General features: G+C 42.8%; 2 protein-coding genes across 2 annotated transcripts in view; one reads left to right on the forward strand and one right to left on the reverse strand.

The window, feature by feature from the left end:
* Nucleotides 1-4,023: 4,023 nt before the first annotated feature.
* On the reverse strand, nt 4,024-6,162 carry LOC310779440 (E3 SUMO-protein ligase KIAA1586-like; the record flags this gene model as incomplete). The annotated part of the gene is made up of 2 exons (XM_083639973.1): nt 4,024-4,046; nt 4,635-6,162. 2 exons carry the CDS (start codon nt 6,160-6,162, stop codon nt 4,024-4,026), a joined length of 1,551 nt encoding a protein of 516 aa, XP_083496099.1.
* A 4,327-nt stretch (nt 6,163-10,489) lies between these two features.
* Nucleotides 10,490-22,869, forward strand: part of trim2b (tripartite motif containing 2b) — a gene marked incomplete at both ends in the record, with an annotated part of 35,193 nt that continues 22,813 nt past the window's right edge. Inside the window, 6 exons of the mRNA XM_083639885.1 lie at nt 10,490-10,588; nt 11,530-11,681; nt 11,912-12,092; nt 13,911-14,170; nt 17,064-17,202; nt 18,028-18,213. Coding sequence (XP_083496011.1) covers nt 10,490-10,588; nt 11,530-11,681; nt 11,912-12,092; nt 13,911-14,170; nt 17,064-17,202; nt 18,028-18,213 — 1,017 coding nt within the window. The remainder of the gene's footprint in view (nt 10,589-11,529; nt 11,682-11,911; nt 12,093-13,910; nt 14,171-17,063; nt 17,203-18,027; nt 18,214-22,869) is intronic.

Below are 22,869 nucleotides of genomic sequence, written 5' to 3' on the forward strand. Positions count from 1 at the left end.
TGAGCTGACCGCTTAACCGGTCACACAAGAAGCCTTCTCTTTTCCTCATCGCCTCGCTCGGCGTGCCAATTGAACCCGCCCACAACTCCCATTGATTTCATGCCTGGCAGCTTCACGCCTCACTCTTGGAAAATAGGACTGAATCCTGAACAAGCGCTTGAGCGTGCCTTGAGCGTGCCTTGAGCAAGGCACGTGCGCGGGTGGTGTGAACGGCTTCACCCAATTCGTGCAGCTGTAACCTCTTAAAAACGCGTGTCTCTGGTCCATAAAACATGATTCTGGATTAATTTGTCGAAAATATAGCAACCCCGTTCGTTTTCTGACGGAGTTCTCACTTCCTCATCTCGTCGCTTCCCAGGAATGGTCTGTTTCTATAATATATTCAGAACTAACAGTTCCCATTGGCCGCTGGGGGAGAGCCAATCAGATTAGCGTCCGTGGACCAGCACGCTAGGTTGTATCCACAACTAACGTTAGCAACGAGCTATCGCTAACTTAACGGTTGCTACGCTAAACAGGACATCTCAAAATGCCTAGACTTACCGAATGCACCTCCGCAGTTGCTGGATCATGTACAGTTGGCGTCGCTCCAGCTAGAAGTGTTAATTTTGTGGCTAAACCTTGATTGTACTGCCCCAGATTGTTGAAACATTCTGGGCTGAAATGGTTAGCACAGACCAACAGGTCATGATGAATCTCGTGCTGAAACAGCTTGCTATGGCAAACAATAGACAAAATGGCGCAGGTAGCTTGTGTGAGAGAGATAGCGCGCAGTATGCTAAAGGCGCGTTGTGACGTAACACCAGTCCCCATTACAGCCAGTCTCTTTTTGAGGCCAATGCGGAAGTTGCCATACTCTCAAATGGCCAGTGGGGGGCGCAGCTTGTGTAACATCATCCCTGAACGTCCATTCAACTCTATGTGAAACGAGCCAACTTCTCTCTCGGTCTCTGTCTTAAATAAACACTTTACAAATGAGTTTATGGTCTGAAAAAACAATTTCAAGTATTTTTCATGCTCTCAAGGCCCCAGTTTTTTTAATTATAGCCCCATTCCGAGGAAAATAGGCGATATACTTTGGATATTGGGAAACAGTAATACTTCCGCCCGTTAGAGGCAGCAATGTGCCGCAAAGGCATCTAGTCTGCGGAAAGTACACGAATAAGAAAACCTAGCAAAACAAGGCTAGTATGGCTAGCAGATAGCAAGTCATACTTTAGCAAATTATCAGAAAATAGCGCTACTTTATGATATTTTAATAATGTTAGTAGACACACGTAACTGTATAGATGGCATACATGTAACGTGACGCTCATAACATGGCGGACCATTTAACGTTATCTAACGGTATGTAAAGTAGCCTAACGTTAAATGGTCTGTCCATGTTATACAGTAAGCGTCATAAGGTTATATGTCAACGTGACATAACATCACAAGTTTTTGCAGACATGAATGCTGTTGGTCGTTTGTTCAATTTGCTTTTCTGTATGGTATTGGACATTTAAAAATGATACATACTTGTCTTGAGGCATCCGCCAAGCTCAGCAATTTGTTATCCTTATTTTAAAACATACTTTATCAGATCGATAGAACTCAACATAGCCTAAGGTCTTGCACTAATATGTCTACTGGTAAATTAGGCATATATAGATAATCTACCAAGCAACACTTGATACAAATATAGGTAACCATTTCACAGCAGTACAGCCTACCATGGTGGAAAATTAACCATTCTTTAAGTTTGAATGATATCAAAATATATGTTGCATGGTGTAGCCTTTGTTTATGTCGAATTGTTACAGCTAACCATATTTCAATAAATATAAATCATTCGTTGATTTTAAGCAGTCGGTTGGTTCTCCATCTTCATTCTTCTTCCTGGTCATTTGGTCGAAGCTGGTTCACTCGACATCAAATATCTTTATATCACATCTTATTAACAACCTGCCTGCTCTGACCAGACAACTATAATGGGCTTGTTCTATGAGATTTGCGGTACATTCGGGTACATGATTTAATTAGCACATAGCCTACACAACAAGGTTCTTTGTTGGCAATGTTTATTGACAAAAACACACTGGCAGATACATACCAAATGGTTCAAAGTAAATATATCAAAAGTCTCAAATCTGTCAGCATTTAGCTTATGTTATTGCAATATCTTAGGTTGAACAACTGATGATCAGCAATATTCTCACAGTAATATGCACATGGGAATCAAAACGTAGCATTCATTTTCACAAATAATTTGACCAAGGGACAATGTGCCTCTGTTCTGTTGTGCTGTTCCTGCTCCACCATGGTACTCCGACGGCCATCCCTTGAAGAAACAAACGACACCGTGTTATATTAATTGCTATAACATAACGCCACCAAATTTCAGTTAAAGTAGGCTATAACGGTGCTCACACGTTAGCACACGATGCTAATCGAGCTAGCGTTAGCTTACAAACATGAGCATCACTCAAACAGTCCAACGAGTCCAACATAGCAGAGCACCAAGTGCGCGACCAAATCCACCTCAGTTATAAATTTTAGAGTTTGCCCAGAGATAAGTATAATAGCAGTTTACCTTGTGGAGGCTTAGCAGCAGCTAGCAGGCTGGAGACTCACACCAGGCACAATGCACCAGGATCACACCACACCATGGTCTCTTGGCCAGGCCCCGGACAAGACGGTGGTCGGCTGGCTGGACTCCTACTCGCCCATACCTTCGGACTAAAAGTTATTATATTTGTTGTCCTGGACCATTTCACCACTGCAACCAGCCAGCCAGCGAGCAAGCTAGCAAACAGAAGCGAACAACAAGATGGCAGTCGTTCAAGCCTGTGAGACAAATTCGGAAACTCCCCCGGCAGCCGCTAGGGGCAGCCGCCCCCTCCTCCTTCTTCTTCTTCTACTAGTGTTTAACAGCCCTCTCTCCCCGTACTTCCGTGTAAAGTTAATCCATTCAACCAATCAACGATGAGCAGGAAGCGGGAGATTCAAGCCTCATTTTCTGCTATCAAAACCCAATGGGTGACGTCACGCTGACATTATCCAGTTCTATTATACAATCTATGCGTAACACCTATCCCTCTGTGGGAACAGAGTGTAAGGGGCGTGGCTTGAAGGAGACCGCAGGAGAGAGCTGGATAGGGACAAATCCAACTCTGGCAGTTCTGAGGTTCTGAGCACTCATACAGGGAGGGATGACAACAGCATATATGCATTTAGAAGTAAAAACAGCTTTTGCACGGAATGGGACCTTTAACAATGAAACTAAATGAAATTAAACTTGTGGGTTCAGCGTAGGTTGAGCTTAGGTTGAGCGTTGCTTCGGCGTATGGTGTGAACGGGCTGTAACAGATGGGGACAACGTTTGATCAAATGTGGGTCCGTGGTCTAACCGGAAGTGGGCGTGGTTTCGGCCGGACGTGGGCGGATATTCGACCTGTTTTGTGTTGTTGCTGTCTCTCCCCAAATTTACAGAATAGCTTCAGAACTGAGCTTTGGATCAGTGTTTTTGATCACAAGAGTAAACTATTTGCAGAGCAGAAATTAATTAATTAAATTCAGTCAATCAATGAACACATCACATGCAGTATTTTTTGAAGCAAAATGCATCAACTCCGCCCAACTCCCCCCCCACACACAGTCAAAACAAACCACAATGTTAATTATCTGGTGTGTGTGTGTGTGTGTGTGCAGAACAGCTTCAGAACATTACCCTATTTTTAATAAAGACCATGAGAAAAAAGGTTGAATTTAAACACTTTATTTTGAACAAGCTTATCAAAGCACAGAGGTAGTAATTTTACTGTTAACACAACTATTAAAAACAGTGGAGAAACGCACATCCCAAAAAGAAATCAAAGGCAGGTGCCGGACCCAATGAAGACCGCAATAGAAAAAAAACACTGTAGCTCCCGTTTAAAGTCGAGCTGACATCAAAAATTACTTTCTTATTTTAGATCACATCCCTGGGTATTCAGTGTACCCGTATAATAATGTTTGCAAAAAAAAAAATCACAAAAGTCTAGACTATGTGATCATGGTCTCGCCTTCTTTAACACAGAACAGCAAAAAATATGCTGTGGAGATATGCTGCCCTAAACTCAAGTAGCCTACTTTCAATGACCCATGTGTATTTTCACAAAATTTTAAGGCCTTGATTTTTTTTCAAATTAACAAACTTTCAAGGATTTCAAGGACCAATGGGAACCCTGTTAGTTGTTCACAATTTTTGACATCAAAAGTCTATTTTTCAGGATCCCATTCATAACAATCATTATTGTATGCTGACTATAGCATAGCATAGCAATTGTTAAACTCGCATTCCAGAAAGAACGGTTAAAGCCATTTCCACACGCCTGGGATTTTCTCAGGCTCCCGATGTGTGATTTTTCTCCTTGCTTGTGTGGCAGAGCGATGGCTTCTCAACCATGTTGTGACATACTTCCTTGCCTGAAAAACATCTATAGGGGGCCCATTTATGCTGATCATCATCAAATTGCTTACATTGGACAACAACAGTGTAGATCTCATGTCTGTGCATATAATGTTCATCAGACTAAAACCCCTTTCACACTCAGCAGTGCTACAAGGGATGGTCTGCATGCATCGTATGAGTGGTTTTAGGCTTTCAGGCTCACTGTCCGGGTCCTCAAGGAAATCTCTCATACCATTAACTGCTTGCTGTTCACAAAGCTGGAACCGCCTGCACAGTCGTTTCACTTGTGCCTCACCATGCCGTATGCCAGGTGATGATGGCCAGTTGGTGGTGTCCAGAACGCTGAGATCAAGAAGCGTGTCACCTTCAAATGAGAGGCGCTTCTCCATGTTGTTGATCAGACTCTGAAGGAACTGCCTACTATTGATTGGTGTGAGTTTTGCATTTGACTCCAGGTGAACTGATCCAAAACATCCCAAAGCCTGTGCTTGCAAAGCCTCCACTGATTTCTCTCCTGGAGAGTCTTTAAATGATGCCAGGACTCTGATGGTGCGCTTCAGCAACTGGTCTGCTTTCAAAAGTGTGATCGAATGGGCCTGGAGTTTCTCAGATAGGTTTGAGAGTTCAGACAGTGCATCGTACATCAGTCCGAGGTCACAAAGAAATTCCTTGCTTTGCATGCAACGTGCCAGGCCTCTGTAAGTTTGCCTCTCTTTGCTGTTTCTTGTTTGGTCTCCCGCAGCATTTTCAAAGTGTCTGTTGAGTGCTTCATATGACCTCCACACAGCCTGGACAGAACGGAAGCTGCTGGCCACCCATCGCGTACTCAAAACTCTGCCAATTTTCAGGACTTGTGAGCGCACTTCTCGTGCTGCCTCCTTAAGTTCTCGGGAGTTCTTAGTGGATTGACTGTAGAGATTGTGGATCTTCTCCATGAACGCCTTGAAGTGGTTGACTGCCTGAACCTCATCCACAGCATCAGATACAGCCAATTCCAAACGGTGGTTCATGCAGTGCCAGGTGAACAGGTTAGGGTACCTTGCAGTCAGCCTGGTTGCCACACCAGAATGCTTGCCTAGCATGACACTGGCACCATCAGAAACAAATGAGACCCAGTTCTTTTGAAGATACTCTTCACTGAAGCCTGCAGTGTCCAAACAGTTCAACAGAGCTTCCTCTATACCCTCTGCCCTTTGGCTTTCCAGCTCAACTAGCTCCAGAAATAAAAATTCAGGAGTAGCTCCATCTATAGAGGCTTTCACATTGACGATCATGGCAGATTTGTGGCTGAGAGATGTAGCCTCGTCAATGAGGACAGACAATTTGCATGATGAAGAGACAATGTTGTGAGCAATTGTTCCCTGCATCTCTTTTGCTATGTGTTCCACAATTTTTGTGGAACTGTACCTTGAGTGCAGACTAGTGCCCATGTCGAGACCATTTGTTGTCTGAAGCTTTATGAGATCGTCATGGTCAGTGAAAGGTCGGTTCATCTTAGCAAGATAGTATGCTGTTCTGAATACATAATCAGTCTCAGCTAACACAGTATCTGACACAGCTCTCACTATATGTCCAAGTGAATCCTGTGCACCCTTTTCAGTGAGCTCCTTAGCTATTTCGTGTGCCCTGGATGCCTCATGGCGGTGAATCTTGTTCCTCAAGGATGCCAGAGCTGCTGATCTGCTTGCACCTGAGGACTGGATCTTAAAGGACATCCACTCCTCAGACATGGACACTCTTTCTTCTGTGAGGACACCAGTTGATTTTGTAGCACTGCAGATAGCACAACCTGGAAGTAAACAAAGACACAAATAAATTAACATTTGGACCTTTATTAGTAATAAGACCTGCTCAACAAGGCCAAAATCTATTAATGAACTGTTTACAATCTTCACACCATGGCTAACAAAATGCATGAAAAGCAGATGAAATGAGACAAAATGTTCAAATACTGAACACTAAGACAAATTCCTCATATGTAATCTTGCATATTGTGGCAAATAAAGTCAATTCAATTCTTTCAATAGCTCTAATTCTTTTTTTGTTTCTTTGTTTGTAAAGTACCCCCTGCCACCACTGCTACAAAACAACATGGAGGAAACTTGATGCATTTCAATAGAGAGCCAAAGTGAACGTCACTCCCTGCTTCAGCATGCGGACAAAGGGATTCCACCGGCCATTTTATTTTCCATAGACATTTCGTAAAATGCTTATAAAAATAGTCGTACCTGGTCAAAACGAGCGATTCAGCTATATTTAGAATCAGGAGAGACAATAGCCAATTTTACTCAGACCAAAACGTTGAAAAAATCGCGGATTTAAAGAAAACATTTTTTTTACGTTGTTGCTGTTGTTTTTTTGGTCCCAGTGAAATGTTATATGGCCTCTCCTGATTGTAATATAGCTGAATTGCTCGGTTCGACCAAGTAAAACTATTTTTATAAACATTTTAGGAATGTCTATGGAAAATAAAATGGCGGATGGAATCCCTTGGTACGCATGCGGAAGCTACGTCCTCCACTCTATTGTTTAAACCAGCTGAGCATGTTGGCAGATATTACCTAGCTTTCCGCTTCTCCACTCCAACCAAGGATGCCTGTTTTTAAATTCCGTCGCTTGACTCTCATTCCACACGACTGGCCAGGTCGAGTTCTTATCTAAAAGAAACAAGGAGATATACACTGCATCAAAACATTGCATTCTGTTGTTTAAATTCACTCACTCACTCACACACACACACACACACACACACACACACACACACACACACACACACACACAGCAGCAGTACACCCCCCCCCCATGTATCAACCTAGCTAGTTATTGTGCTTGTTCTAGATATAATTCAATGTACCAAACAATCCCCTGCTGCTGTTACAGTAACGTTCATATTATAACGTACGTGCGACTTACCAGGTATGACGATATCATCAGGTAACGTTGCGATAGCAGCTGCCTCATCACCGTCCTCAGGATTCCTTTCTGTAACGTTATTGCCATCTACAGCTGCTGCTGCAGTAGCAGGGCAAGCAGGCCTACGAAAACACTGAAAGAGTGTCGTTTGAGTCGTTTGCTTTCGCTTCATTGTGCACCTATCGAATACGGCATCTCCTCACCTGAGCAACTGTTTTGTTTGGTACATAGACTGTAGTAAGCTACGTCACGCTCGAGTCGGCTCGACGGAAGCCCCTAGGGTCCAAAAGTCTGCGCTTTGTAACACAGAGCGCACAGGGTGAATTTTATGAATGGTAAGTGAAAACGATACGTATCATAGCGCATTTCGCAGTGCGCCAACGCAAATCTGAGTAATTTCGCAGTGTGTAGACTGCGTCTACCTGCGTTGCACGTAGACTACACCCCTGGTCCAGATGTATAAAGTAGGCTACTCGAAAGCCATATTTGATTAAAAGTACAGATATCTTACCAGAAATAGACGGAAGACAAAGTCACCTATTCAAATTTATTACTTGAGTAAAAGTCTTAAAGTAGCTGATTGTTTCTGTACTTAAGAGAGAGAAAGCAAGCAAAATGCATGCCTGGGCTTGAGTGGAAATCTTCTTCTTCTTGAGTTTTATAGCGGTTGGCAAACAATGTTATGGTGCATTACAGCCACCAACTGGAATGGAGTGTGAACTTGCAAACTAGCAGCACTGATTCACCAAACCTGCTTGCTTGCAGGCTATAGCCTACCAAATTTCTTATGATTTTACTTTGTAACTAAGATTCGTGTAGTGGAGTAAAAGTATGCATTTTACTGTATTTGGGAAATGTAGTGGAGTAATAGTGAAAGTTGACACAAAATATAAATAAGTAGTAGATAAATACTGAAGTATCTACTAAAGTAGATACTCTGAAAAATACTAAAGTACTGTACTTAATTATTATTACTACTGCGTAAGATTACATCACTGTTCAGATCGCATTTCGGCTAATCTTTATGAGCAGATATCTGCATAATGAGACGGCTAGCCTGGTAAACCAGCCCGTCACGTGAACTCACACTTCATTTGGTTTTGCGAGACGGTCTGGCCCCAAAGCCTGGGAGGGTGTTAAGCAGAAGCTGCAAAGCGGAAGAGCCAATCAGCGACTGCGCTGTGATTGACGGCGCAAGTTGGCCAATCAGGAACGCCACTAGCACTGCACTAACAAAACAATAATGGCCGCCTCCTTGCCTGATCGTCTCAAGGAGTAATGTCAGCATTTGTCTAGTTTAAACCGCCATAAAGTGCAGTTATTCGCAGAAATAGACTCAATAACAACAATTAAACAAGTACAGGAGTATCGCCGCAACCGCAGAGTTTCTCGGTGAGTGGATTTGGGCTTGACTGGATCCAAACACTGATTGGCTGAAGGCAACTATCAAGGCAACTATGCCCGCATGCTCCCGCCCCTGCTAAGGACTGGGTGAAGAGTTGGGCCAGACTGTCACGTAGAACCAAATGAAATGTGAGTTCACGTGACGGGCTGGTTTACCAGGCTATGAGACGGCACCTCTCAACGCCAAATCCATCCTCGCGTCTCAAGTTGCTGATTGGACTGTAAACAATGACCGGCACATGGAAGAGGTTGTCTTGACCCAGAAGTCCGCTGTCAACACCAGAAACCCTGAAATATTAGCTGTCGCCCCCCCCCCCCCCCTCCCAGAGGCTAGTCGTCCTCAGACCGATAGACCAGGGCTTCCGTTCCAAGATTGGTGGGAACCTAAATGAACCAAATCTAAAAATGCAGTAATCTTTTCCACTCTGGTTCAGAATGTAGATGTGGTTGCACCCCAATGTACCATTACCACAATACCATAACCAAACCAATAGTCAGGAGCTCGAGGGGCAAAACCAGAGCAACCAGACATCTATGTAGCCTACCTTGTTCTCAGAATGATCATGTCCTGTTTAATTGGAGCCCACCTGGTGAAGAATTAAGAGTTCATAAAGATTATTTTCTCTGTCTATATGTATGTTTTTCCATGCTAATCGTTATCCCTCTCTCTTCTTCCCAGGACAACAAACTGACCGCACTGGAAATTAAGCTCACGACTGGACTGGGCCTTCCTTTCTCCAAAAGCGACGCATAAAGAGGATCGGACCTCCACTCCAACTCTGCGATTCTTCCTTTCCCTCTTCCTCGTTGGTGTCACGGTTTTGATTCTTCCTTTCCCTCTTCCTCGTTGGTGTCACGGTTTTGAGAGAGGAAGAGCTTCCAGGATCTGGAGTTATAACTGAGATAAAGGAAGGACAACAGTATATAGAACCTGTTGCTACTTGAATGCAGGAGGATTTTTCTGTGAAAATCTGACTCTGTAAAGGAACAGTGTTTCTGGACGTGTCTTTGTTTAGCCTCTTACCTTGACTGCAGAGAGAGATTCAGAAGTTACAACACAAGTGAAGTATACCGTAGGCTACAATAACCAAGCTGCAAAAAAGAAGACCTGTATCTGAACGCCAAGCGCCTTTTCTGGTTGCAGTTAGTAAAAAAATAAATAAAAAAAAGAAAAAAAAAAGAAGCTGCAATAAGGGGCGTATCCGATGCTTTAGCCCCTCCCATTTACTACATCTTCCAATAAGGGGCGTGTCTGAAGACCGACCAACCCCTCCTCCTTGACTGCAGAAGTGAAGTGAAATCACCAGCAACTCCTCTGGACATCAAGGGCAAAACAAGGCTTTAAGGGGGTCTATCTCCCCTAAATAATAAAGCATGCGTCTAGACATTTAGCACTTCCAGAAGTTAGAACTTTGACTGAAGTGAGAGACTGGACATAAGAAGCTGCAAAATGAGACCTACACATGTGTGAATGTACAGCACCCCTTGAGGCTGCAATAAAGCGTGCATGTGAAAGTTTAGCCCCGCCCCCTCGGCTCCAGTATGGAATAAGGGCGGAGTTTAGAGGTTTGGCCCCTGTGAGCATAATGGAGACACACTTGTTTTAGGATCTGACACTATTTACAAAAGCAAAGAAGAAGGAGAAGTCCTCTCAGTGAACGTTGAGCCCTCCCCCTGGCTGCGGCGTGGAGGAAGGGGTGTGTGTGGAGGTTGCCCCTCCCCCCAGGCTGCCCCCTTCAGATGGAGGCCCACCAGCACTCCCCAGACAGCAGCAGTGAGGAGTGCACCGTCCTGGAGGCTCCGCCAGGGAAGAACACCTGCCAGCAGCATGCAGGGAAGGTAGGGGGGGATACACACACACACACACACACACACAGACACACACACGCACGCACACACACGTGAACGCACGCACGCACGCACGCACGCACACACACGCACGCACACACACACACACACACACACACACACACAGACACACACACGCACGCACACACACGTGAACGCACGCACGCACGCACGCACACACACGCACACACACACACACACACACACACACACACACACACACACACACACACACACACACACACGTCCAGTGTTGGGCAAGTTACTTTCAAAATGTAATATAGCTACTACATACTATAGTTACTTTCTTTTGAAAGTAGTAATTTACTTTACAATATTACTGTTTGTGTAGAGTAACTCGTTACTTATTACACTGCTTTTGCATTACTTCCACCAAAACAACAGCAGCAGCAGAATGACATCGCCCCGGAACATCCCGAAAAATTATTTTAACCGCCTTGAAGTCAGTGTAAACATTTTCTTTTCCTTTGTTATTGTCATCTATAGTGGTTATTTGCATAAAAACACACAGTTTGATTAGGAAATTATTGTATCTTTATTTAAATATGCGCTTTGATTTAAACAAAAATAACTCAATTTGTAACTTGAGTTACTTGACAAAGTAACTGGTATAATATTACTGGAATCCTATAAGTAATGAGTTATATTACTGAGTTCCTGCTAAAAGTAATATATGTCATGTAATATGTTACTTTTGTAATGAGTCACCGCCAACACTGCACACGTCACACACACACACACACACACACACACACACACACACACACACACACACACACACACACACACACACACACACACACACACACACACACATTCAATAACTGTATTCGCACCACATTTGATCAGAAGCTATGTTAGTGCATCCTCTCTCTCTCTCTCTCTCTCTCTCTCTCTCCTCCCATCTCCAGGTGGCAGAGCTGTACTGTTCGGCATGTGAGTGTGCTGTGTGTGAGGAGTGTGTGTCAGGGGACCATGCAGAGCACCCTACGGTGCCCCTTAGCCAGGCCCTGGAAGAGCACCGCGGCACCCTGCAGGAGAGGCTGGATGCCGCCCAGAACAGGTGGGGTCGGCATGGCCGTGGCTATCACACACACACACACACACACACACGCAGGCACGCACACACGCATGCGCACACACACACACACACACACACACACACACACACACACACACACACACACACACACACACACACACACACACTGTGCGATATTTATGGATGACATAACAAAAATACAAAAAATAAAGAACCATAAAGGGTTTTGACTCTTTTTTAAATCTCTCCAGACTTCCACAGATCTCAGACTCCTTGGGTTTTGTGAAGGAGATCCTCCAGCAGTTGACCAATCAGAGGGCTTCCATTGAAGAGGACATCCAGTCGAGTTTTGAGGATCTGCACAAACAGCTGGATGTCAGGAAGAGTGTTCTGCTGATGGAGCTGGAGGTCACCTACGGACTCAAACAGAAGGTATATGGACATACCTACGAGGGGTGGGAATCACAAGTTTGATCACGATATTATAATATTATATCGATTAATTGGACAATGATGCAATGTTTGACGATATCACAAAATCTGCCACGATACGATTTAAATATGATTTGATTGAGGGGGCTGCAATCGATTTGAGACGATATGCGTTGCTTTATATCAGAGAGGGGAGTGGATATCCTCTCCCTCTTTTTCTCGCGGGCTTGCCTTGACGCTCGCATTGTTTGCATGTGGAAAGAGGTGCGCTTGGGCGGAAATGGTGATGCAGACGTGGTGTGGAATTTCAAAATAAAATAATAGACTTGCTTATTTCGTATGGCATCGTGGCAATTTATATTTTCACTGTGCATCGATGCTATTGGATCATTGATCATTGAATCCATGCATCGATGCAGATCGATGGATCGTCCCACCCTTACCTACGTGGCAGGGCTGGCCCAAGCAGCAACCTCCGGGGCTGAAAAATGGAGCCAATGCGGAACTGCCAAAAAGTGCAGTTCCTTGAATGGGCACTTGAGGCTGGCCTCAAAATCGGGTGAATCCCCATAGCCCCCCCAAGTAAAAATGTACAGCGAAAATAAACATGTTTACAGCCTGGTGCAAGAAAACAGTTTTGCTAATTTCACCGTTCATGACAACTGAATGGTGGATGAATTTTCATACAACTCAACTGTTTAAATGTTATTAAGGCTTACAGTTATGCATACTTAAAGTGGGAGTGACCCCCCCAGATTTCTGACAAAACGATATTCTGCTTGATTTGAAAAGACAAGGAAAGAAGCAGAAGGGCGTCTCCTCTTGTCTCACTATACTCTTTGGCTGTGTTCAGACCGGAAAAATAAACCGCAAACAGCGCCATGACACTTTCCCCCGCATAGAGAAAAAACGTTATATCAGAGTGTATCAGAGATAGAGTACCTATGTTATAAATATAGCCACGTTATAAACAACTAACCAACGCTGGTGGTGCGTATGGAAACAGTGTTACTCGAAATGGTTAAAAGTTATATCAATTTGGTCATTAAGTGGCATTTTACTGCATGTAAAATAAATAATGTTAGCCGCTAGCATTAGCCACAGACAGTACCCGATTACCCACAATGCCTTGCGTTATCCCAGCACCCAGGAAGGGCTCATGCTATACATTTTAATGCATAAAATATAGCTGATAATATAAATTTTTGTATTCTTTAAATGTCTGGCCTTTTCAAAAGTAGCCTACATCACAAACAGACAGGCCTGCTTAATCCTTGCTAAAAACGGGTCCATTGGAGTGAATGGAGATATCTTCTATTATGGCTCTGGCGTTACCTAATGATCACATTTTTTTGAGAAGTTTTGGAGGGCAAAAAAAAGCAGGTTTGAACCCATAGACTCTAGGGCACTTTGCGACCTGGAAATTATACAGTTTGTACAATTGTAACAGTTTGGTCTCACATTTGGAGATTTTGACCAGAATCCTTCACACACCACGCCAAAAGCCATATATATTGGTTAAAAGCTGAAAAAAGTGTTTTGGGGGTTAGTTACACTTTAAGGGCGTGGCTGCTTTGAGCGCTAGCTGTCTGCTAAGCATCAAATCCAGACTCAGGATTCTGGGACGTTATAAGCAAGCAACTACAGTACTACTACAGTACTACTACTATACTGCTACTCCCACTACAACTTCTTTAATTAAGAGTAGAAGAGGAAGATTGTCACATGATTGGTTAATTGAACATACGTTGCCATGCATTCACAGATGTCATAGCGGCGTCTCCCTATATGTCGGTCGTATCTCTCTCTCTGTCTCAGGTGCTGCAGGGCCAGGTGGAGAGCCTGGTCCGCGGTCAGGGGGAGATCACGTCCAGCTGTGCCCAGACGGAGGAGGCCCTGGCCGGGGAGGCGTGCGCGGCCACCCTGCAGGCCGAGCGTGACCTGGGGGAGCGGCTGGGGGAGCTGGCCAGCCACGGTCTGCCCTGTCAGCCCGAGGAGAACGACCAGCTGGACCTGATGATGGAGACGGACGGCCTGAGGAAGTCCATACACAACCTGGGCACTATCGTCACAACCAGGTCAGGTACCAGACACTTTGACAACAGTGCGCATGTATTCAGACCCTGTGTGCACATTGTTGTTGTGTTATTTCAAAACACATTTATCTATGCAAAGCACTCTATTCTATCAAAGAAATGTATGTGAAAGTATAAAAACAAAATAATCGAGAAATCCTTTGTGTAGGTATTCAACCCCTTTGCTTCATTTGGGCTAAATTACCACACTATCAATATCATCATCATATGTGTTTACCATGTTTTCAGTTTACCATGTTTTCCTTTCAAACTTTTGTTTAACATTTGTCTTTATGGGCGTCCGGGTAGTGTAGCGGTAGATTCCCTGGGAAGCAGGGGGAAATTGGCCGAGTACAATTGGGGAGAAAATGGGGGGGGGGGGGGGGGGGATCAGAATAAAGAAATAATAATAATAATTTGTGTTTCTGAGACCACGCCCCATCCTCACTAGATCTTAATGTGAGTGTGGGATGGATTGCTTTAATTGGTAGACAAACTTGATTGAAAGATTGAAAAAAACCTTTATTTGACTTCCATTCATTTTAATTAAGACAAACTTGTGCAGTGGCCTCATCCTTTGACTGATTTTAAAAGTCTCAATGGATTTGTGCTTAGCTCAGCTTGTACTTTAAGTGCTGCGAAGGAAATTATAAAAGTGGATTCATTGTTTATTTATGGATGACATTAGAGCCCTATGTTGACCCCTCACATCCGTAAACCAACGCTAGTGCCTTGCCTTTGTTTTGGCTTTTGCATTTAGCTATCACACTTATCTACAGCTACCTACAGAAACTAAACCACCAGAGCAGTTTTGTCAGTTAACTGTCATCTAATGGTGATGCTATAGCAGCTGTTGCATCTAATGGTGATGCTATAGCAGCTGTTGCATCTAATGGTGATGCTATAGCAGCTGTTGCATCTAATGGTGATGCTATAGCAGCTGTTGCATCTAATGGTGATGCTATAGCAGCTGTTGCATCTAATGGTGATGCCATAGCAGCTGTTGCATCTAATGGTGATGCCATAGCAGCTGTTTGTCAGTGAACTGTCATCTAATGGTGATGCTATCCACTTTATTTTTGAATGCCCCACTGTAAAAAATAATTGTGGGAACAAGGTCCGGTTTAACTTGACTTATTGTTGCAGCTTGCCATTTCCTTTGTTATACTCGGCTGCAGACCCAAATTATAAACCGGAAACTGGAGTACATTATAAAAGTTATAAATATAGTCACGTTATAAACAACTAACCAACGCTGGGGGTCCGTATGGAAACAGTGTTACTCGAAATGGTTAAAAGTTAAATCAATTTGGTCATTCAGTGGCGTTTTACTGCCATGTAAAGTAACTATTACGCTAGCCGCTAGCATTAGCCACAGTAGCCGACTAGCCACAATGCATTACGTTACCCCAGCACCCGAACGACACGGCTGTAGAGCAGAATGGCTCTGCTGTAAAATCCTCATAGATGTTTCTTTTGTCAAGTTAAAACAGTGTAAAAAATTACACCGCAAGCAGAAGAAGCACCCATCAGGCATCATGGCAGCTAGAAATAAGGTGGATAGCAGCAGTTTTGTCAGTGAACTGTCATCTAATGGTGATGCTATAGCAGCTGTTGCATCTAATGGTGATGCTATAGCAGCTGTTGCATCTAATGGTGATGCTATAGTAGCTGTTGCATCTAATGGTGATGCTATAGTAGCTGTTGCATCTAATGGTGATGCTATAGCAGCTGTTGCATCTAATGGTGATGCTATAGCAGCTGTTGCATCTAGCTGTTGCATCTAATGGTGATGCTATAGCAGCTGCTGCATCTAATGGTGATGCTATAGCAGCTGTTGCATCTAATGGTGATGCTATAGTAGCTGTTGCATCTAATGGTGATGCTATAGCAGCTGTTGCATCTAATGGTGATGCTATAGCAGCTGTTGCATCTAATGGTGATGCTATAGCAGCTGTTGCATCTAATGGTGATGCTATAGCAGCTGTTGCATCTAATGGTGATGCTATAGCAGCTGTTTGTCAGTTAACTGTCATCTAATGGTGCTGCTATAGCAGCTGTTGCATCTAATGGTGATGCTATAGTAGCTGTTGCATCTAATGGTGATGCTATAGCAGCTGTTGCATCTAATGGTGATGCTATAGCAGCTGTTGCATCTAATGGTGATGCTATAGCAGCTGTTGCATCTAATGGTGATGCTATAGCAGCTGTTGCATCTAATGGTGATGCTATAGCAGCTGTTTGTCAGTTAACTGTCATCTAATGGTGCTGCTATAGCAGCTGCTGCATCTAATGGTGATGCTATAGCAGCTGTTGCATCTAATGGTGATGCTATAGCAGCTGTTGCATCTAATGGTGATGCTATAGCAGCTGCTGCATCTAATGGTGATACTATAGCAGCTGTTGCATCTAATGGTGATGCTATAGCAGCTGTTGCATCTAATGGTGATGCTATAGCAGCTGCTGCATCTAATGGTGATGCTATAGCAGCTGCTGCATCTAATGGTGATGCTATAGCAGCTGTTGCATCTAATGGTGATGCTATAGCAGCTGCTGCATCTAATGGTGATGCTATAGCAGCTGTTGCATCTAATGGTGATGCTATAGCAGCTGCTGCATCTAATGGTGATGCTATAGCAGCTGTTGCATCTAATGGTGATGCTATAGCAGCTGTTGCATCTAATGGTGATGCTATAGCAGCTGCTGCATCTAATGGTGATGCTATAGCAGCTGCTGCATCTAATGGTGATGCTATAGCAGCTGTTGCATCTAATGGTGATGCTATAGCAGCTGCTGCATCTAATGGTGATGCTATAGCAGCTGTTGCATCTAATGGTGATGCTATAGCAGCTGTTGCACTCTATAGAAACTAAAGTGACCTCCTCCTCTTCTTCAGTGCGGTGGCGAGCCAGAGCGAGGCCATGGGGGCAGGCCTGGAGCAGTGCATTGTGGGACACCCGGCCTCTGTCACCATAGTGACCAGGGACAAGGCGGGCGGGGCCTGCAAGAGCGGCAACGCCATTCTGTCGGCTGAGGTGCGTGTATCTGTGTGTGTGTGTGTGTGTGTGTGTGTGTGTGTGTACGTGTATCACACATGACAGAACATCTAAGATATAGAGACAAACTTACTGAGGTGCGTGTATCACACATGACAGAACATCTAAGATATAGAGACAAACTTACTGAGATGCGTGTATCACACATGACAGAACATCTAAGATATAGAGACAAACTTACTGAGATGCGTGTATCACACATGACAGAACATCTAAGATATAGAGACAAACTTACTGAGATGCGTGTATCACACATGACAGAACATCTAAGATATAGAGACAAACTTAGTGTATCACACATGACAGAACATCTAAGATATAGAGACAAACTTACGCCCTCTTCCGGTTTAGGCATATAAGAACCAAGGGATTTCATCCACCATTCTTTTTTCCATAGACATTTCACAATGATTATAAAAAATAGTTTTACTTGGTCAAACCAAGCGATTCAGCTATATTTAGAATCAGGAGAGACCATAGAACACTTCACTCAGAGCAAAACAACACAACACAAAACAAAACAAAACAAAACAAAACAACAGATTGTTTTTATCGACAATTTTTGTAAGTTTTGGTCTGAGTGAAATGTTATGTTGTCTCCCGTGATTCTAAATATAGCTGAATCACTTGGTTCGACCAAGTAAAACGATTTTTATAAGCATTTTACGAAATGTCTGTGGAAAAATGAATGATGGATAACATCCCTTGGTGCGAATACCGAACGTGATAGAGGGCATGACTTTGGTACTCTATAAGACCGTAAGAGTGGGTGAGTTAGTGAATCTGTTATCTGTGTTATTTCAGGTTTTTACTCCAGATGGCAGTATAGTGGACGGTGAGATAGTGGACCATAAGAATGGGACCTATGAGTTTGTGTACATCGTGCCAAAGGAAGGACACTTCTCATTGGCTCTCAGGCTGTATGACCAGCACATCAAAGGAAGCCCCTTCAAACTGGTCGTCACCCGGGTCTCAGAGACTGAAGTAGAGGTGTGTGGTGTGTGTGTGTGTGTGTGTGTGTGTGTGTGTGTGTGTGTGTGTGTGTGTAACTTACATTTCAAAAGCACAAACGTATCTGTCACCTCTGATTTCCTCCTCCTTCTCTAACTGTCTTTCCATCAATATTTACATATTGTCAAGACTGATTCTTCCATAGAACTCAACAGTCACGTGGCTTTTTGTGACTTCTAGTCCATGGGCCAAAGCCCAAAATTTCACATATTGGTATCACTCAAGGTGGCAAAATCTAGTCACATTTTTTGAAAAGGCACATGTCCATAGATGATATTTTGGTATGATAACCTTTGCTAAGTGGTAGCTATGTCACAGTTATCAGCACATGAAGTTAACCACCCCCTACAATAAATTGGTATTTAGGTGCTGGTGCATATCCTACTTTAGGCTCATTTTCAGGACCTTTACTCATGTTTTATGAAGACATGTTTGGTCTAATTTTAAAGGGTAGACTCATAGGTTCATTTAAGCACAGTTGTGAGTTTGTCTAATAAACATAGAGGTCACATGGGCTCTTCAAAGTGTCAACAACATTCGTTTTTCCACCATTTCCGCCTAAACTATAGTCTTTATTTGAGCATTGTGACATGTAGGAACATCACTGTCACAAATCACCCGTGTTGTGCTAGTTACTTAAAACCAGCAACTCGTTACAGTTACTAGTTACTTCATTTCAAACGTAACTCAGTTCCTTTACAAGTTAATCACACCAAAAAGTAGTGCGTTACTGTGAAAAGTAATTTTTTAGTTACTACTTACTAAAAAAAAAGTCATTTTCATCACTTGACATGGATTGGACTCTGCTAGGTAATGTGGTATATACAAACACAAATATATGTTTCAAAATGCCAATTTATTTCAGGCCAGAAACAGACACACTGACACAATTGCCACAACTTGTCAGCAAACTTGCTGCCCTCTACAGGTCATAGTTGGCAGGTAAACAACATAGCAGCTGTCATATAACCCTGTCTTTGACAAGCTAGTATTTTCAGTATTTCCACTTGATACCGCCTTACAACAAAGTATAAAACAAAGACATGTGGTTAATGTCCTGCAGACATCCAAGATAAACCTGCTGGTCCCACCTTGTCACAGAGACACCACAGAGTTGGACAGAGTTCCCAACTGAAAAGAAGTCTATTTTCGTGTGTCAAAATTCTTCAACCTAACCAGAGATGTATATAGAAATTAAACATTCTTGAGACCTTCTACTGTGGAGTCGCCCGCTTTCAAACATCTAGTTAGCAAACCAAACCTATGAATGGTATACATTGGTGTACCTATGTACACATGACATTGCATGTCATGTGCACATGACATAAGACAACATAACAGAGTACCCATAAGGTGCTTTTTTCCCCCCTCCAACAAATTTCTAAATATATGGCTTCAGAACTATAGCTCTTGTTGTCTTTCTTTAGCCCCAAAAAATACCTTAATAGCAGCAAGTAATGTCCAACATAACAAAATAAATTGTCATTTTCTTCTAGACATTCTGCAATAAATACCTGCATACAATCTGAGCATATTTATGACAATAAGTTGGAAAAATAAATGTACTTTCACTTTACTTACACTTTAAACAGTCAGCACCAAATAACTGCTGGTATAGAGAACCATAAAAGATCAAACAAAAAAACATCAGCTCCTCAAAAAATTCAATCTACGATACAATAAAACAACTAAATAAGAGTTGTATTCTGGCCTTTCTTAAACTGAAGGTCGGAGAGAGCAAGCTGAGTATATCACTAAAAATCAAAGTGCAAAAAGGTAACTGCTTTCCCACAATACAGTATACACGAGGCAACTTCTGTATAGTCCATCAAAAAAAGAAATAATCACAGCTTTTCTTTAGTTCAATCCAGCAAGATTCAAAAAGCATCAAATAAAATAAAATAAAATAACATAAATTATTTAAGTGTATTCAGATTGCACAGATTAACAAATGTGGGCCTAGTTAAACAAAACAACAAAGAGCGTGCTTGTTTGCATTGCAAACGCCTGAATTAAATGTTTGAGTGGAGGTTTAGTCCTCAAAACAGTGGTTGAACCTCATGAGAAGCAGCTTCTCAAACCTCTGGTCAGACAGCCTGTTCCTCTTTGGAGTCAGTACCAGACTTCCCAGGCTGAACAGTCTCTCAACAGGTGCACTGGATGGGGTAGCCGCATTTTGCTTCAGACAAATTTCCATGATTGTGGGGAATTGTTTGAGCATGTCCATCTTTGTGTCAGCTGATTTCAAGTAGGACATTACCTCGTTTTCCACAGTGGTGAAAGTTTCATCATCATCCTCAAAGCAAAAAAAGTTCTTCCCTTTGTCCTTGGAGGAGCCCGAGTCTGGTGGAGTTGTCGGAGACACAGCATTCCTGGCTGCAGGGGTTAAAGCAAAAACATATCCCAAAACTGAACTTTATATGTGATTTTAGATTTTAAAATGGCACATTGAATCCTCAAGACTTAAATCAGTCCCCAGGACTGAGAACTTTAATACCTGTGGCTGGTTGCTGCCTGGGGCTAGGGACAACCTTTTGACACTCTGCTGTCAGGAGTCCCTTGAGCATCTCTCTCTGCCTCTGGTCTTTCACCCACCGCAACTTGAAAAATGGAAGTGTGACGGCTGCCAGCATCGCATCGTTGCTTTCCAAGACGGGTGCAAATCGTTTATCGATAGCCTGTAAAACATACACAGTGTGACAGACGTTAGAAATAGAATAAGTGACATTCCCTTAAATTCATTTACATGTATTTTATTTGTGTATACCTATTGTATTGTGTAAAGCTGCAATCACCAGGTGATTTTGAACTATAGTTATTGAGTAATTCAATAATTTATACTAACAGCTTTAAATGGAATGCATTTAAAAATACTTTTTGCACATTTCATCAATTTTCTTTGGCTATATTAAAGCTCTCACTAATGTAGCCAAAGGAAATCAAATGTACAAAAAAAACAGTAAAAATTAAGTTCTCCTTTAGTAAACAATTAATGGTATACCATGTGTAGTAGGGTCATCTGTGGCACTTCCGTGACCGTGGAGAGCGAAGGTCCGTTTCTCAATGGATTTGTCATCTAGGAGGGTTAATAAACAAATTTAGCCGGGGTGTATTTTTAAAAAAGGCGGGGAAAATATTTGAGAGACCAAAATCCAAAATGTCTGCCGTGGAAATGAACTTTTTAATGGTTTGACCTACAATGATGCACAATACATGGTTTCAGAGCTTATTCTGGTCAAGGAATACATATTTGGTGTTCATATAATGATTTGACTTATTTTTTACCTTCAAATCCAAGATGGCTGCCAATTTTGAGCTCTAAAAGGCAGTTTTTTCAAAATCGTCATAGAGCCTTCATATTAGGCTTGAATGACAGGTCTTCTCATGATGAGTTGAATAATATACAGTATAAGTACACAGAAGTAATCTCTGAGGTCATTAAAGTAAATGTTTGTGTGTAAACAACAGTTGCTGATTTGCGGTTTCCCATTAAATAGGGTAGGCTACTGAGAATATGGTGTCCAGTTCATCCCATCACATTTTCATAATGAACCAAAAACAATTTTGCACTATAGCCTAACATAAAATAATATTCTGTATGCAAAGCTAGCAAGGTTAGTTGCTTGAGCTGAATTTAAAGGTCAACTCAAAACAAACAATGAAATTAACTTTGAAATTAAAACTGAATCCTAGGCTACTAAATTTCATCAGCACACAGTAAAGGAAACTTGTCTTTGAACTCAGCTGACTGTCTAGTCCTAATCCCTGTTGTGCAATGTCCCTTTTCAGTGAAGTTTTAGTTTTTGTTAAGAGTATGGACTTTTAATCTTGACCTTGTTGGTAGGCAACGGCCCTTTTTCAGTCAAGCATTTTCAGATTAGCTCAGTCAGTCTGAGAAGCAGTCAGTGTCAGCACTTGCGCGAGCTCGCTTTTTCTCTAACTAATGTTAACATTACACACTTTAAGACACTTTGTTTGAGGATATAAAAGGAGGTACGGTGGTGTAGTGGTAAGCACTATCGCCTCACAGCTCGAAGGTCGTGGGTTCGATTCCCACCTGGGACGATGTGAACGCTGAAGGAATGCGTGCCCGTCCGCATGTCCTCGAGTGCCCACCGCCCGGGTGGGGTCGTCAAAAGGGCCTTTCTGTGTGGAGTTTGCATGTTCTCCCCGTGCCTCCCGGGGGTTTCCTTCATATAGGAACCCCCTTCACCAAAAACATGCAATATCCTGGTTGCTAATGTGGTTCCTCCTCTGGTCGTTAAGGGCGCCTGTTCAGAGGGAGGGGAACTGGTTGGAATAGTGTGAACCTCCCACGTGCTGCCTACCGGTGAAGCTTCCCCTGTCAGGTGAAAAGAAGCGGCTGGCTAACTGCCCATGTCTCGGAGGAAGCATGGAGCCAGTTTCGGCTCTCCCCAGATCGGCAGAGGGTGGAGTAGCAACCAGGATAAAGAAATTACGTTAGCACTAATGGGGGATAAAAATGGGATAAAAAATCGGGGGCGAATATATATAAAAAGAAAACTTTGTTTGAGGTTATCAACGTTATTCACTAGTCTAAAGATAGTTCTACCATCAAGAACATATAAAACAAAAGCAAAAACAATTTTTATTTGCAGAAGTCATCATTGATAT

This window comes from Poromitra crassiceps, assembly GCF_964638095.1.
Source record: "Poromitra crassiceps genome assembly, chromosome: 7".
In the NCBI taxonomy this organism is placed as follows: domain Eukaryota; kingdom Metazoa; phylum Chordata; class Actinopteri; order Beryciformes; family Melamphaidae; genus Poromitra; species Poromitra crassiceps.